The sequence below is a fragment of the Megalobrama amblycephala genome, linkage group LG1 (assembly GCF_018812025.1).
Source record: "Megalobrama amblycephala isolate DHTTF-2021 linkage group LG1, ASM1881202v1, whole genome shotgun sequence".
Taxonomy (NCBI): Eukaryota; Metazoa; Chordata; class Actinopteri; order Cypriniformes; family Xenocyprididae; genus Megalobrama; species Megalobrama amblycephala.
In genome coordinates, this window is record NC_063044.1 from 26,429,730 (window position 1) to 26,445,741 (window position 16,012).

The 16,012-nt window shown below is 39.4% G+C and overlaps 1 protein-coding gene across 4 annotated transcripts in view; it reads right to left on the bottom strand.

Moving 5' to 3' along the window:
• Window positions 1-15,074, bottom strand: part of si:ch73-366l1.5 (FILIA-N KH-like domain-containing protein) — a 42,301-nt gene extending 27,227 nt beyond the window's left edge. For all 4 annotated transcript variants that reach the window (XM_048186727.1, XM_048186744.1, XM_048186752.1 and 1 more), the window contains exons 1-2: window positions 14,577-15,074; window positions 11,336-11,485 (exon numbers count right to left, since the gene is read on the bottom strand). In XM_048186727.1, coding sequence (XP_048042684.1) covers window positions 11,336-11,485; window positions 14,577-14,891 — 465 coding nt within the window. In that variant the 5' untranslated portion in view covers window positions 14,892-15,074. The remainder of the gene's footprint in view (window positions 1-11,335; window positions 11,486-14,576) is intronic.
• Window positions 15,075-16,012: the final 938 nt, after the last annotated feature.

A 16,012-nucleotide genomic window follows, 5' to 3' on the forward strand; every position in this document is an offset into this window, starting at 1 on the left:
GCACATTAAAAGGAACATTCCAGGTTGAAGCTAAGCTCTAGCGTCAGCATTAAAGACATGCTGTTGATTACCACAGAAATCAAGTATGACTCAGACTTCAGTTTCAACAAACAATCAGAATGTTAAAAGATTATGCAATACACAATTTTAAACTTTTGCTTGTTATTTTTTATAGAAATGGTGGGAAATTATTTGTTGTATTTAAGAGCAAAACACCAATTCTGACACTAGAAATAACGGAGAATTCATTTGATGTGAGGTTACACATTTTATTCCAACATATTTAGAGCCAGAACTATCCATTTTATAATATGGAATCAACATCTCACAATGTTTTTTTCATCCAACACCAAAATAAAGTCACCTAATGTCTCACAGCACTCTGTCCCGAGACATAAACACATGAAAGGCGGTGAGGGAATTAGAGCAGCTTGAGAGGGATTCTTCCTCGCAGTGATGACTGCCAACAGTCCATTAGTCCTGATGCTCTTAGAAAGCGTGAACAAACTGTAAGGATGTCAGATGGCATAGGATGCCATCTTAGGCTTATCTGTCATCTCAGATCCTGTGGAAAATCTAGATGTCACCACATGCACAGACCTCCTGTATGAAGGTCAGGGGCAGAATACCTGTGAAGCCAAGTTTGAGAGATCACCAAGACAAACAGACCCTGAGAGATTTTACAGAGGCCTTTTGCCTTCATGATTTTTTTTTTTTTACTTGTCCCTGGACTCATGTATATTCAAATAGCACCTCAACATAAACTGTGCCTTATTTGATTTGAGAGCTACAGGATATTCTTCAAAAAATAGACACTTTTCCCCCTTTAAATGTCAGTTATTGGTGTTAAGACCTTATTTGCATGTTCTTCACTTCCTTATTTCCATATTTCCAGCAAGTAAATAATACTTTAATAACTCTGAATAGTTTAACATCTTATTTGAGGAAGTGGGCCAAAGCATCTCGAAAGCATTTGCACTAAATGAGTTCTCCACAAACCCTTCAGCTCTTCTTTGAATTCTTACAAAAAGGCCATTGTCTCATTAGGCCCATAGCTGTCATGTACAGTCAGTGTCTGCCTACTAGCATGACTAGCAAACTGTACTGCATTGCACCATTGTTTAGTTAAGGGACATCACCACTTGTGACTGAAAGGGCAAGGCAGGGACTGTAGATGTGTTCCAAAAATCCTAGCAAGCTTCCTTATTAGCTTCTGCGTCTGGGCCAAAAAACGTTTTGCTTGAACACACTGCAAAGACTACAGGCATGGCCAACTAGCACGCATGTTCTGTGCCTGCGTGAGAGGAAACAGCTCTCCGTACCAGCAGGTGTCAGTAGTCTGTATTTGTCATTCAAAAAGAGAATCCGAAACTAGGACTGCAGATATACAAACTGTAAACAAAGCAGCTCTTGCTTCCCATTTTGAGTTAATTATGTTGATAAGTTGGTCTTCACTTTCTTCATTCCAGACAGCCATGTTGTTATGAAAATGTGAAATGCACAAATTAGAGGATCCTTCTGTGTGTGTACTCACTTCGTTTTTCTTCATGTGCACTGGTTCGCTAAGCTGAACGTCACACCCAAGTTGACCTGTCATTCCAGTAAACGGGTCGGAAAACCAAGATGGAAGCATCCAAGCGATCCTTCGTTGTGCTTGCTCTTTCGGAATACAAACACATAAAAAAAAAAAAAAAAAAAAAAGATATTTTGCAAAGATAATGCCGAAGTATCATTTATTAGGGCTGGGTAAAAAAAAAAAAACAGTACCAGTATTGATTCTTAAATCGCAAGAATCGATTAGTCTAGTCTGTTTTCAGTTGATGAATGAGCAGAATATGTAGCGCCTCCCATCCAATAAATCGCAATAATCTTTGTGCTTTGTTACTTTTGATATGAAGCAAAGTCTCAGATTTCAAATGACGTCCATCTTATTATGAGATTCAAAAAATAAATACTGTTTAATGTGACGTGAAAGATTGCTTTAGCGCCTCAGTTAAAGAGAAGCGGCAGCACGAGCGCATGTGAACATTCATCTCCTCCGCTTTAATACCAGATACAGCGTGAAATAAACATGAATGAACATCTGAAGGTATGTTAAAAGATACAGTACAATTTACCGAAATCTGTATCATATCTTGTGTAATATCTCAATCAGTGTTTCAGCCTCGGAAAGACGTCAATAAAACAGTTTGTAAACAATGTAACGTAACGTCACATTTACCTCAGAAAAACATATTCAGTGACCATAAACTCATTAGTCAGCTAGAAAAGTGAACTCTAGAAAGCAGCATTCTGATAAATATAGCTATGCACCATTACATATTCATTATAATTTTTTATGTTCTTCAATATTTAATGCATGTTTGAATAAATCAGTTATGACAGCCGCAATTTAAATGTTTATATTAAAAAAAAAAAAAAAAAAAAAACTAATTGGAGTAGAAATATGATTATGTAATTCTAAACTTTATTTATAATAAATACATAATTGAGTGTAATTTAAGTGTTTGTATATAAATAAGTTAATTTAACCTTCAATATTATTATAGTAGTACCAACTGACTCCCATGTGTAGTTTACAGCATTAGTTGAGAGATTTTTTTCCTCTAGAAAATTTGCCACGTACTGTGCCTGATATACTACATCCAAAATAATTGATATCGAATCGAAAGCATGTGAATAGTAATCGAATCGAATTGTGAAAATTGTGTCAATACCCAGCCATAGACAAATAGAGATTGGATATTGTGTGCAGCACTAAGTTTAAAGACACAGAAAAACAGAAGTGCTAATAAACAATATATTACTACTGTTTGATTGCAGTTGATGCGCTGAGCAGCCATACTGGATTCTGAAGACGTGGTTTTTGCGGTTCCTCCGAGCTTCCCCAATCGCAACTCCGACTTCCTACTGGGAACTCAAAATTTCCAACTTCAGAGTACAAATGGAACTCACCATATCATTCCACATGCCACACAAACAGCAATTTTCATGTCTCTTAACATATTGCTAAGCTAACACTGTGATGCTCTAATAAGCAGAAAAATGCACCACACACACACAAATGTTTGGTTGAATGGTCCATTTTAAATATTTACTATTACAATTTTTCTATTAGTGATGGGTGAAACCTTTGATTCAAAACAAACATTTGCAGTGTTCAAAGCATAAATCAAACTGGCAAAGTCACGATTTTAGCTAACAACGATTTCTAACATCATACCGTTTTGAACCTTTACATTTGAATGAATTTTAATAAACATGCAATGAGAGAGTGACAATTATTTCTATTTTGTAGAAATTTTGAGTGGTGTTTTAAGCACTTTGAAACAGTGAATCATTTTGCAAAGCAGTTGGTTTAATTGATTGCCTTGTTTCTAGCAGCTAATTTTGCATAATGCTTCCTCTCAGTTGAAAGGCTAGATGGAAACTTAGTAGCATATTTCAGAAGAATATTAAATGTGAATAGAGCCAAATATAACACTCAACACTTAATCCAGACTGTACATATCAAATGACACTGCACAATTATGGAAAAATAAAGGGTTTTGAGCGGCTGTGCTGATAAACCCTAAAACACCCTGTGAAATACAAATGCCGTTTCCTTTCATGTTGTTTTAAAAGTTAAAACTGAAAAGATTATTTTCTTGTTCTGAATTCAAGACAAGTTCAAAAGATTCAAAAGACACTCAAATTAATTATTGAAATTACATAAATTGCATTTAATGCACCCCATTATACTTTTTCGGATATTACCTTTCATATAGTCTGTAATATAGCCGTTTGTGAATGTCTGCAAAGTTTAAAGATCAAAGTGCAGATAAAAGGACTTATTGTCTCCCGAAAGAAAGAAGTGATTCTGAACTGCCTGAAACGAGTCCTCAGTAATTCCAGTCTTACTTCCTACTGAACCTACATAGGATTGTAACAAATATGCATAATGCCAGCCTATGGTCTTCATTTATCTGCCCACAAACAGTCTACTTTGACCCTCAAACACTGCAGTTGTAGCCGAGACTGAAAGAGTTGGGTTCATATTGTAGACATTGAGAAGACGCTGTTTTCTGTGCTGCAAATCCACTTTGATGCAATTCCAAAGGTGACGACTCGCGCTCAAATTGATATGGTAAAATAGACACCATCGTTATTGTTCATATTGCCGTGTATTAAGTGCTGAGAAAGAGCTGAAATTAAGATATATTAATGGTATTTTCGTTTCCAACATGTGGTGTAAGCGGTAGTCTAATCACAACAGACTGGGCCATCTGACCAATCAGAGCAGAGTAGACCAATCACAATAGATTGCACTATAAAAAAAAAAAAAAATCAAAAGTGAAGAAAACTTAAAAGTTTAAGGCAACAAACTTCAGCAAATTTTTGAGTTTTCTCAACTTCTTGTATTCAGTTCATACAACAAAAAGTTGAGAAAACTCAAAAATCTCCAACAAAAACAAGTTGAGAAAACTCAAAAATCTGCTGAAGTTTGTTGCCTTAAACTTAAGTTTTTTCAACTTTTGCTTTTTTACAGTGTGGGTTGTCTGACCAATCAGAGCAGAGTTGGGCCTTTGACAGGAGGGGTTTAGAGAGACTGAATCCTTTATCAAACCATTTCAGACACTGAGAAAAATGTGATGCTGCAATGTATATTAGGAGAAAACTGAAGTGCTTTTTGATCTTGGATGCATGTAAACCTATTGTAGGAGACTCCAAAACAAAATTAGGAACCTTTAAAATAGCATTATAAATTGCATAGCCAAAAAAAGACATATCACGGAGGACATTAAAACATTCAATACAACCGTGGACAATCTTAGGATACCACATCAATGTCAGTTAAACTCACACCTAAAGGGAATAAATCATGGCAACGTTTGCACAGATCACTGAAAAAGGAAGTTAACGGCAACAGGCTGAAATTCCAAACCAGCAAAGTCAGAGAAAAGCCCGACCAATCAGCAGGCAGACGCACAGATTCCACAGCAGACTGCTGTTTGGAGACTGACTGGCGTGGAGACAGAAACAAAGTGTTGAGGAATGTACTTGAGCGCTCGCCCTGTTTCAGATGCTCGTGGTCTGCAAATTCAACACTGACGTTGGTTTTAAATAACCCCTGCAGTTCAGCCACTCATTCACACTTTAGACATATCATCATGCATCCAGAAATCCTGCCGAAATAACAGCAATTAGCTCAGAGTTTGAGGACAATTGATCGCTGACTACATCCGCTGTTGAATTCTTGTTGGCCACACCTCAGAGCAGATTGGTACAGCTTTCCACTTTGAGGTTTTCCCTCTGAATACACATTGCCATGTAAGGAAGGTAAAATACTCTGAACAAAGGAAACTTGAGGAGCTGGGAGTTGAAATTGTGGGAGAAAGGGCCAGAACAGGAACTGGGCAGAAAGATAAACCTAAAGTTGATGCAATTAGTCAGCCCCTGAGGCACGTGTGATTTAGGTCATATGCTTCACTTTGGATACTCTTCCCTTGTATTTAACACGATTGTCAACTTTGGACAAATTATTACTTTTTAATTCCTTTAACTGGTCCAGATACGATTATGCAAATATAGCAAATATACAACGTACACAGTCATGAAGATTCACACGCTTATGATTAATCTGTTCAAACTCCCTTCACATTAGGAATCAATTCCATACTCTCTAAACCTGCAGTTGATCTACAAGGCTCAGTGCAAAGAATGGTGAAATTCGAGCCCTTCTTTCCAGATGCGAACTCATGTCTTTAGGGAAAGAAGGAGGTCAGAAAGTGCTAAAGAGGGAACTGTACCATGTCAGCATGTCTAAAGGTCATGGAGCCAAAGATCATGGGGCACTAAAGGGGTTACTGAGTTTAAACATTAATGTGAAACAACATTCTCAACCCATTTTACTTCCACGGCAAATGTCTCCACAAATATTCAAGTAAAGCAAGAGAGACAATTCAATGAGAAACAAAGTAGCACAGACTTCTGACTATCAACAAGTCTGGTATAATTTGCAGTTTATTTGGATTTAAACAGGAAGCCACCGCCTGGCCGACATTAAAAGTCACTAAACACGGTTTGCTGTGTTTTTACATATCACATAAGCACAAGTTTATCTGAAATGGATGATATATGATATAAAATATGGTGCCCTTTGTGAAAAAGTATACTTAATTACAGAAATGTAAAGAGGCAGGGCAAGTTCTGGTGGAGTTGATCCATCTTCCAGCACTCCTGAACTGCCTGAACTGCCCCACGGGTAACAAACACAGCACAAGAGTTTATTTATGCTCTAGAAACCAATCAACACCTAAGTCTCAATCTTGTCCCAGGAGATCTGCTTTCCTGCAGACTTCGGTTTCACCTCTGACCAAACACACCTGAACCAGCTAATCAAGGCCTCCATCCATAATATGGATAATATGTAGGTGTTTAGGATTAGTTCAAAGGTGCTCATCCCTTTCCAGTTTGTGAAAGTACACAAACTGGGACTCAGTCAAGCTCTTGGGGTTCATTTGGAAAATTACAGCCTGGTTTGTTTGATCAGAGATGAAAATAAAACTCAAGAGGAGGAACTAGGTTATGTAAATATGCTTTATAGCCTCAATAAAGGAGTAATATATTATCCAAGCTTCTGCATGGAAGACATCCACTGATAAACCCACCAAATTTTACTGCATCACCATTACTTACATTTATTTTTTCCCCCAATGCTGGTCTACTATGGCCACGTTCACACAGCAACAGAATAAAGTTGTCTGTTCTGCATTATATGCTTACGTTCACACACAGTTCAGTTATTGGTAACACTTTTTCGATGGTCCACTTCAGACATTCTACTAACTAACTCTGCGACTACATGTCAACTTATTCTACTAACCCGAATCCTAACACCTAATAGTCTACTACAGTCTACTAATACTTTAATGAGAGCAAGTTGCTTATAGTTAGTAGAATGTCTAAAGTGGACCACAAAAATAAATTGCATGAAAATGACAATCGCATTATATAACCAAATTCACACCTGTAAAACATCCAGTCATTGATCTACACTGGTCCAGAGCTGCTCCTTTCAATTTTGTGTTCTACGTTTGACTCAAATGCTTCGCTCTCCACCCAGATATAAACGCTGCTGTCGGTTAACGAAGATTTGACAGGTGAACTAGCGGCTCGACTGGACTCTTGTCGTGTCAAAATTGATAAGTATCATCTTTGATATTACTTCGGTCACTGTTGTTATTATTACTGGTAAAGGCCCTGATATACTTCAAGCGAAATCGAAAGAACAAACTGATGTGACGTCATTTCAAACAAAATCAGGCCAAAATGAAGTTCATTTTGGGAATTCAAAACAGCTTGCTAAAGCAAATGGCGCTTTTCCTTTGCATGGTATGGCTCGGTACGATTCACTTAAATAGTACCACCTCGGTTGAGGTTCCAAGCTAACCGTATCGATACTAAAATGTGATGTATAAACACTACAGATCACTGATTGGTCAGAGGGAATCGTCACTACCAGCGTCATTGGATTTGAAACAAGTCACCAAACCCGCTAGATTTAAATAGTCAATAACACACAGCAGTATCATTTGTTCACACAACTTTTTTTTTTAAACGACTTGCTTTAAATGACCGTTGCACGCAACTTGAAAAATGAAATGGTTGTATCATGGTCAGTAGACAAGGTGCAGACTCGTTAGTAGCCGATGAGCGGATCCACGGCAGTAGAAGTGGCGCAACTATGCGATCAGTCTATAATCCCACCCACTTTGAAGCAGTGGAAAAGTAAACCTAAAGTAAAGCAAGGCAAGCCGTGCCAAGCCGTACCACGCAGTGGAAAAGCACTCAAACTTTCTGGAAAAGTTTGCTAGGGCTAGTAAACACATTTGTATCACCATTGGTCCATGGAGATTACATAATAGTTAGGTGTGGCTCTGAGGCTCCGCCTTCTTTCATGTGGAAATCTTTTCCGCTTCATTTCTCCTGTTTAGTCCGTAGAGGTCAGATGTCCGCAAGTGAGTACATGAACACACTAGAGAGCCGCCTTATAGTAGAAAATGAAGCTGTACACTGACTCTGTTTTTTATGTTTAATACAGTAAAACTCCTTGATTTTAAGCAATCTATTGTATAAAGTGTAATATAAATAAACATGACTTTACTAGAGTGCCGAATTGCAGAGTTCATGCTAACATATCCATGTTGATCAGATGCTTTTCTTATGCTTTAATCAAAACACAAACTCGAATTTTGTTGTGTTTATTTTGTTATTAAGAGGAACGCGTGAAGCACATATTTACATATTCATTTAACCGTCGCTCTCAGCAGAGTGGGAGGCGTTGGGTGTTTGCCGCTCACACATTTCAAACTTTGTTTTACCCCCAAGCGAAGAACGAAAAAGAACTTCACCGTGAGTATATCGGGGCCTTAAGAGAATACATGCTTGACTCCCGTTGTCAGATAGTATTCCAGATGCAACTGTAAGCTGATGTGTGAACGGGACATGTTGAGACTCGCACAAAAATCTGGTTGTCAATCCCAAAAACTGACAGTGTAGACCGTTTATTTGTAATATTCCAAAAAGGTTAACATAACCATTCATCAAGTGCAAATAACATAAGGATCTTCCGAAAATGTAATTGTCAAAAGATCTCAAAAATTGTATGCCTATTTGGCATCTATTTGGCAGATAAACCCAAATGAATAGCAAATGGCTTGTAAACGAACATCCTCTTGTCATTTTTGGCGGGAGGTTCTCAGCCAGAATAAACTGCAATGCGGACCAGATTGAATGCAGTTAGTCTAAAGTCTGGCTACGGCACACTAGACACAATCTGGCTTGGCTCTCCCTATAATGGTATCACTCTCATGGTTATTTAGCAAAGCTGTAGAGGAGGCAGAAAAAGTAGTGTTACATAACGCTGTGTAATGGATCCCAGAGGATCTCCTGCTGTACTGAATGGACAGGATTGGATCGGTGGGTGTGACAGCACTCCTAATGTTTCTCATGTGTGGAACTTCACAGCAATCAAAAGAAACATTACTGGCATGCTAGTACTGCTGTTATTAAGCAACATTATACGAAATGTGTATATATAAAGCACCTCTCTTTCATTTGATATGAACATCATCTTATGGTTTGCACCCATAAAGTTTCCAAATAAAAATAAAAAACAAGTACCTTGAGCAGAACTAGAGGGAAAAAGGCATGTGCTTGGTTTCAACAACTTCTGTTTTTGTAGTGAAGAGTAATTTGAGTCTGAACAACAGTATTTGGTTATAGCACAATGGCTTCTTATATGTCAAAAGATCAAAGAAATATTAATTTCACATATCATTATGCCTTGTTACTGGTTACTGATCTTCAATGTACATTATTTCAAAAGAAAAAAGAAGTTTGTAATCATCCACCAAAATGAAATCATATCTGACAAAAATAAAGTGCTCTTAAAGGGATAGTTCACCTTAAACTGAAAATAATAATGGCAGTCTATATAATGGCAGTGAATAGTGACACAAAAGTAAAAATATACGCAAAAGTATCACAGAATGATCCCATGTGACACGTGTCGTATATTCCATGTGTTCCAGGGGCATATGATATAAAAAAAAATTTATGTATTATTTAACTAAAATCCTGACTTTGGCCGCTGATCTTCTGTGCATGGATACGTGAAGTGTGCGTTTGTGAAATTTTATTAGCGCTGCAGTTAGGGCTGGGCGATGTATCGAATGCTTTTGTCACGCGCATTTCTTCAGTAAATCGTTCAATATCGATGGCGATACATATCGATATTGAACGCGATATTGCGTGGCTTATCAGTGATCTACGGCTCTGTCTATTAAATGCCGCTCCATTTGAAAGCAGGTGATGGCAATTTAGCGGTAATCAGGGAACCGGCTTTACTGAAGAAATGCGCGTGACATAAGCATTCGATACATCGCCCAGCCCTAGCTGCAGTTCATTCCGACTCATCCAGAAATAAAATTGAGAAATCAGTATTAACAAAACGCGACATGAAATGAAACACCTAGAAATCCCAAAAAAGTATCCATGTACTTTCTTCACAGAGTTAAATATTTCCAGACTGGAATTCAGTTTGTCTGACAGTCAGATGACCAATGTGAATGAGATTACTTCTTGTTACGAAAAACAAAACGGATATATTCACGTCAGAAAGAAGTTACATCGCACATTTATTAATCTTGATTTCTTACAACTTGTGTGCTTTTTTCTGGGTGAGACAGAAAGTGTGCTGTTCACAGAAGACCAACGGCCAAGGTCAGGATTTTATTTAAGTAATACATTAAATTTAAATCATACACCCCCAAAACATTTGGAATATATACGACACGTGTCACGTGATCATTTTGTGATACTTTTGCATCTTTTTTAAAAGGTTGATGCTATTCACTGCCATTATATGGACAAGCGTTTTTAATTCTCCTTTTGTGGTCCATAAAGGCCGAAACACACCAAGCCGACACCGACAAACTAGTGGCGACGAAAGAAGACTGAGGGATTGGCTCACGTCGGCAGCGTCTGGGTCCAAAGTTGGCCTGACACACCAAACCAACGCTCGACAGCCGACGGCCAAGTAGCACGTCAGTTCTGCGCCTACGTGAGATGAAATGCCTTTCCGAACCAGCAGGTGGCAGTAGCTGAACAGCCAATCAGAATGATCAGATGGCCCAACAGACCGACGAGCTCTGACGCCGATTCAACATTTCGAATTGGCCAAAAAAAAGCAGACGAGGACCAACTTCAGTCGACGGAGTGGAACACACTGAGAAAACATAGTTGGCCGACGAACAAAAACTGCCCGACGGCCGACCGTCGGCTTGGTGTGTTCCTGTCTTTAAAGAAAGAAGGGCATAACTGCATCAGAACATCACCAGGCTAAGTAAATGAGGACTTAAAGGTGCTAAAGAGGATCTTTTCGTCGACTGAGAAACCAAAGACTGTTAGTGAGTTTTTGAAATGAGCGCATGCGTAAGAACAACCCCCCTCCTTCACAGCTCATTTCGAGGGAACGCCTCCCAAAACTCGTGCACGAGTATTGGAACACGAGTGTTTGTTTACCACCAGCATTCGCGTAAACGATTGGCTGATGTTTTTAAGGCCCTACCTCGTGCACAGAAGATGTATATTAATATTATTCCTTTCAGTGCACCTAATAAATAGTCTTTTATCAGTTAGTAAAGACAGTTTCAAGTAATATTGCAAAAATGTATAAAACAAAACATCCTCTTTAGCACCTTTAATTTTCATTTTTGGTTGAACTATCCCTTCAACTGATAAATAATGGCTAGTACAACATTAAACAAGTCCATCATATCACTCATCTTACCTGGACAGGTGTTTCTTGCACCGGGATGATCTCAGGTTCAACTGTAGGCTGTTCCTCTACAACACCAACTTCCTCAATTACAGGGGCAACTGCAGCGGGCTCTTCCTTTTTCGGCTCAACAACTGCCTCCTCCTCAGCCTTTACCTCTGCCTATTTGAGCAATGAGAACGAAGCTCAGAAAATAGTGTGGTAACATAACATGACTTGACTAGAGAATTGAAAAGTGGTTTATTCAGAACAAGTTCCATATTTAATAAACAAATAAATATTTATATTATAATAAAAGATAGATAAGGAACAGAAGAAAATGGAACAAATCCAAACATGTTATGTCATGTAAATAAATGAGCCAGCCCCAATCAGATCAAGTAGATATTATGGTTTTTAGAAATCTGGCATATGCCTGTATTAAGGCTGGCCCACACTAAAAGATTTTCAAAATGTGAGGGACCATAAACATGAGAGTCCCGACTGTGAACATGGGAAATCTCGCAAAATCTCTCACGGTCAAACGTGACTTTATAGTAAACAAATATGGAAGAAAAGGTGGTAATAGTGTTTGGACTGCTTTTGACAGAAAATTTGCAATGAAAAAAGTTTTTTGGATGAAGTCATGTTATGTTTCTGTCAGCTCAATTTCTGACTGGGTATCATTTCGTTCCACGTGACAATCTAGAGAGTGCGTGCACATTTGTCCTCACAGTTCCCCCACATAACATAACACATTGAATCCGAAAATTATCTCCATGTAAATATGGAGACATTGTATAAACATGGACATTGTATAAAACTAAGTATGTACTGAAGAACATCAAGTAGTCCACCAAAGTGAAAAACATCAACATTGCAACAACAGTACAAAATGTCATTATCGGTTTTGTCCGACTGGAGCTCTGAAGGTCATTTTAGCAGCTCTGCTCTTGTGAACATCAGTTCCTCAAGAGTATTCTCTGAGGATCATGTGTGTCACATACACCTGTGCTCAAGACTCCTTGAGCTCTCAACGGCAGCATGTTACACAATATACACTTTTAAATATAGTGGATAGCCATATAGTTTGAAGCCATATATAGAAAGTCCATGTCCAAAGGTCTGGTTACTGCTGTGGTGTGCATATTCTAAGTCGAGACCAAATGCATGCTCACATGAAAGGTCAAAAACCTCTATAGGCTGAGCAAAAGAAACATTATGTACTGTAGGCCAGGGCCGTAACCACCATAAACATTAAGGGGGGCACTCCCTCGCACACCACTCTGTTTTTAGAATGGCAAAAAGTTATATCTGGTTTGCCTCAGCGGTCTATAAGCAATGTCAAAATGACTGAGATGGCCAAACAAATCAAAGAAGGTGGGGCTTAACGTTCACAGAAGATGTTCACAGAACATGACAAATTAGTTTGGATGGATGGATGGATGGATGTAGGGATGCATGGATGCATGGATGGATTGGTGGGTGGATGTAGGGGTGTAGGGATGGATGGATGGATTGGTGGGTGAATGAATGGATGTAGGGGTGTAGGGATAGATAGATGGATGGGTGGGTGTAGGGATGGATGGGTGGGTGTAGGGATGGATGGATGGATGGATGGATGGATGGATGGATGGATGGATGGATGGATTGGTGTAGGGATGTATGGATGATGGATTGGTGGATGGATGGATGGATGGATGGATGGATGGATGGATGGATTTGTGTAGGGATGGGTGGATGGATGTAGGGGTGTAGGGATGGATGGATGGATTGGTGGGTGGATGAATGGATGTAGGGGTGTAGGGATAGATAGATGGATGGGTGGGTGTAGGGTTGGATGGATGGATGGATGGATTGGTGTAGGGATGGGTGAATGGATGGATGGATGGATGGATGGATGGATGGATTGGTGTAGGGATGTATGGATGATGGATTGGTGGATGGATGGATGGATGGATGGATGGATGGATGGATGGATGGATGGATGGATGGATGGGTGTAGGGATGGATGGATGGATGGATGGATGGATGGATGGATTCATGTAGGGATGGGTGGATGGATTGGTGTAGGGATGGGTGGATGGATGTAGGGGTGTAGGGTTGGATGGATGGATGATGGATTGGTGTAGGGATGGGTGAATGGATGGATGGATGGATGGATGGATTGGTGTAGGGATGTATGGATGATGGATTGGTGGATGGATGGATGGATGGATGATGGATGGATGGATGGATGGATGGATGGATTCATGTAGGGATGGGTGGATGGATGGATTGGTGTAGGGATGGGTGGATGGATGTAGGGGTGTAGGGATGGATGGATGGATTGGTGGGTGGATGAATGGATGTAGGGGTGTAGGGATAGATAGATGGATGGGTGGGTGTAGGGATGTATGGATGTATTGGTGTAGGGATGGATGGATGATGGATTGGTGTAGGGATGGGTGAATGGATGGATGGATGGATGGATGGGTGTAGGGATGGATGGATGGATAGATGGATGGATTGGTGTAGGGATGGATGGATGGATGGATGGATGGATGGTTGCTTGGGAGTTCCACCACATCCCAAAGGTGTAGGCTTTATTACATTTATTTGTACTATTCCAAAAAGTTTAATATAAACATTGATCAAGTACAAATAACATAAGGATGTTCTGAAAACGTTATTCTCAGAATGTTTTCTCAACGTTATTGGAACGTTATTTAAGTAAAAACAACAAAGACGTTCCAAGAAAATTGTTCTGAACGTTTCTCTCAACACCATGAGCCCAGCTAACAAAAATGTTCTAAAAACGTTTTGATAGCGTCCCCATTAAGTTATAAAAACGTTTTTTTTTCTGAATGTTCACTTAAATGTTCTTTAAAAAAAATCGTGGTTATGTTCATTTGATCATTTTGCGAACATTATGAGAATGTTACTGAAACAAGTAGGATTTAAAAAGGCTAACTAAACGTTTCAGGTAAAGACCTTCCATGAACACTTGTTTTGAGAACATTAGGCTATTAAAGACCATGTTTGTTCATAACTTTGAGAGAACCTTGTCACAACGTTAGCTAAAGTTAATTTCAAATATTAATAAAGTTAAGAATGTTCAATACATTTATGTTTTATCCAAACATATACATATCATTTAGTGGGAACCGTTAACTGTTAACACAGCGTGTCATGACCAAAGACGCCAACCCGACACATGTGTGATGTCCACATAAACTTAAACTTAAACATAAACAGCGCAGGAGATTCACAAGCCGTCCAGCGCGCATCTCACCTGCACAGGTGTTTGTTGCACCGCGATGACTTCAGGTTCTACAGCAGGAGCGACTGGAACAGGCTCTTCCCTTCTCTTTTCAATGACCACCTCCTCCTGTACAGGAGCAGGAGCTGGAGCTGGAGCTGGAGCCGGGGCAGGTTGCTCCACTCTGGGCTGCTGATACGCAGTAACCCGCTCTGATCTCTCCTCGTGTTGTTTCTGTTTCTGATCTTTTTTTTGCACCGGTTTCTTCGCCAGGAACGTCGATGCAACTATAATGGCAATAATCGTAAAGAAAAGTGCGGACAAAATAACGGGTGCGTCTATATCCATGATTGCCTGCGGTTGTTGCTGTTGTTGTTATTAAGGTGAAAATAAAAGTTTGAAAGGTTTATTGTGGCATGTAAAGCGGATGCCTGTAAGACGCGGATTAGTGACCACCTCTGCTCGTCCCGTTAGAGCGCGTCTGTCTGAGCGAGCGATAAAGCCCATGTGCGAGAGACGCGTTCCAGATAATGGCCGTGTCTTAAAACCTCGTCAGCTGCCTACATAGACAGCATTCTGGGGCACAATAGACAGCGCCTATATGAAGACGCTCCGTACATTACGGTCGACCGCTTTTTAACTGCATTCTTTTTATAGAAAAGCCATAACATTTCAACCAAAATGTTATATTTGTATATAGTGCTAATAGAAATATAATTGGGCATCAACCTGATATTATATGCCACGTACGTTCCAAGCGCAACTTTTAATGCACATCAAAGATGTGGCTGATGCCCAAAAATGTTAGTTAGGAAGGTTATTAGGATTTGAGACACGACCAATGACTCTCAACACAGCGTCACTCCCTACGGGACAGCCCATCTTTTTAAAGGAGCATTGACGAAACACTGACAGGCAGGAAAGGGGCTCCTCTTTTCTCCTATATTTTGAAAAAGAACATGATTATAGCGATGGAACAGTATACGGTACAAATGAACTTATACAACTATATTGAATATACGTCTGAGGACTGACATGCAATTATAGTGCTGTGTTTTAATGATTTTTTTTTAGTGGCTATTGCTAATGACATTTTATAAAACGGTTCATGTCCTTGATTCTGATTGGTCAATAGCTGTGCTTTATTCACGATAAAACACGGCTATGACCGCTTCACCCAACAGTTCTGTGTCAACACAACACCCCTATACTGTTTGTTCTCAATTGATATTGTTCATTAAATCTTACTGTCTGAACGAGTTTATTACCTGCATTCAGATTTAGCATTTTCCTTCAGGTCAGTCCTATGTTCATAATTAAAAATCTGTTTAAATGTCCGCTGCAATATCTTGTCCTTTTAACAGTTAAGGGGTTTTCCGTGACTGACAGCGCTAGTCAAAGCATTTGTCAGTTGCGTCTTGTTCCGTATTCACAACAATTCAGTCTTCACTACTGACTGACACACTCAT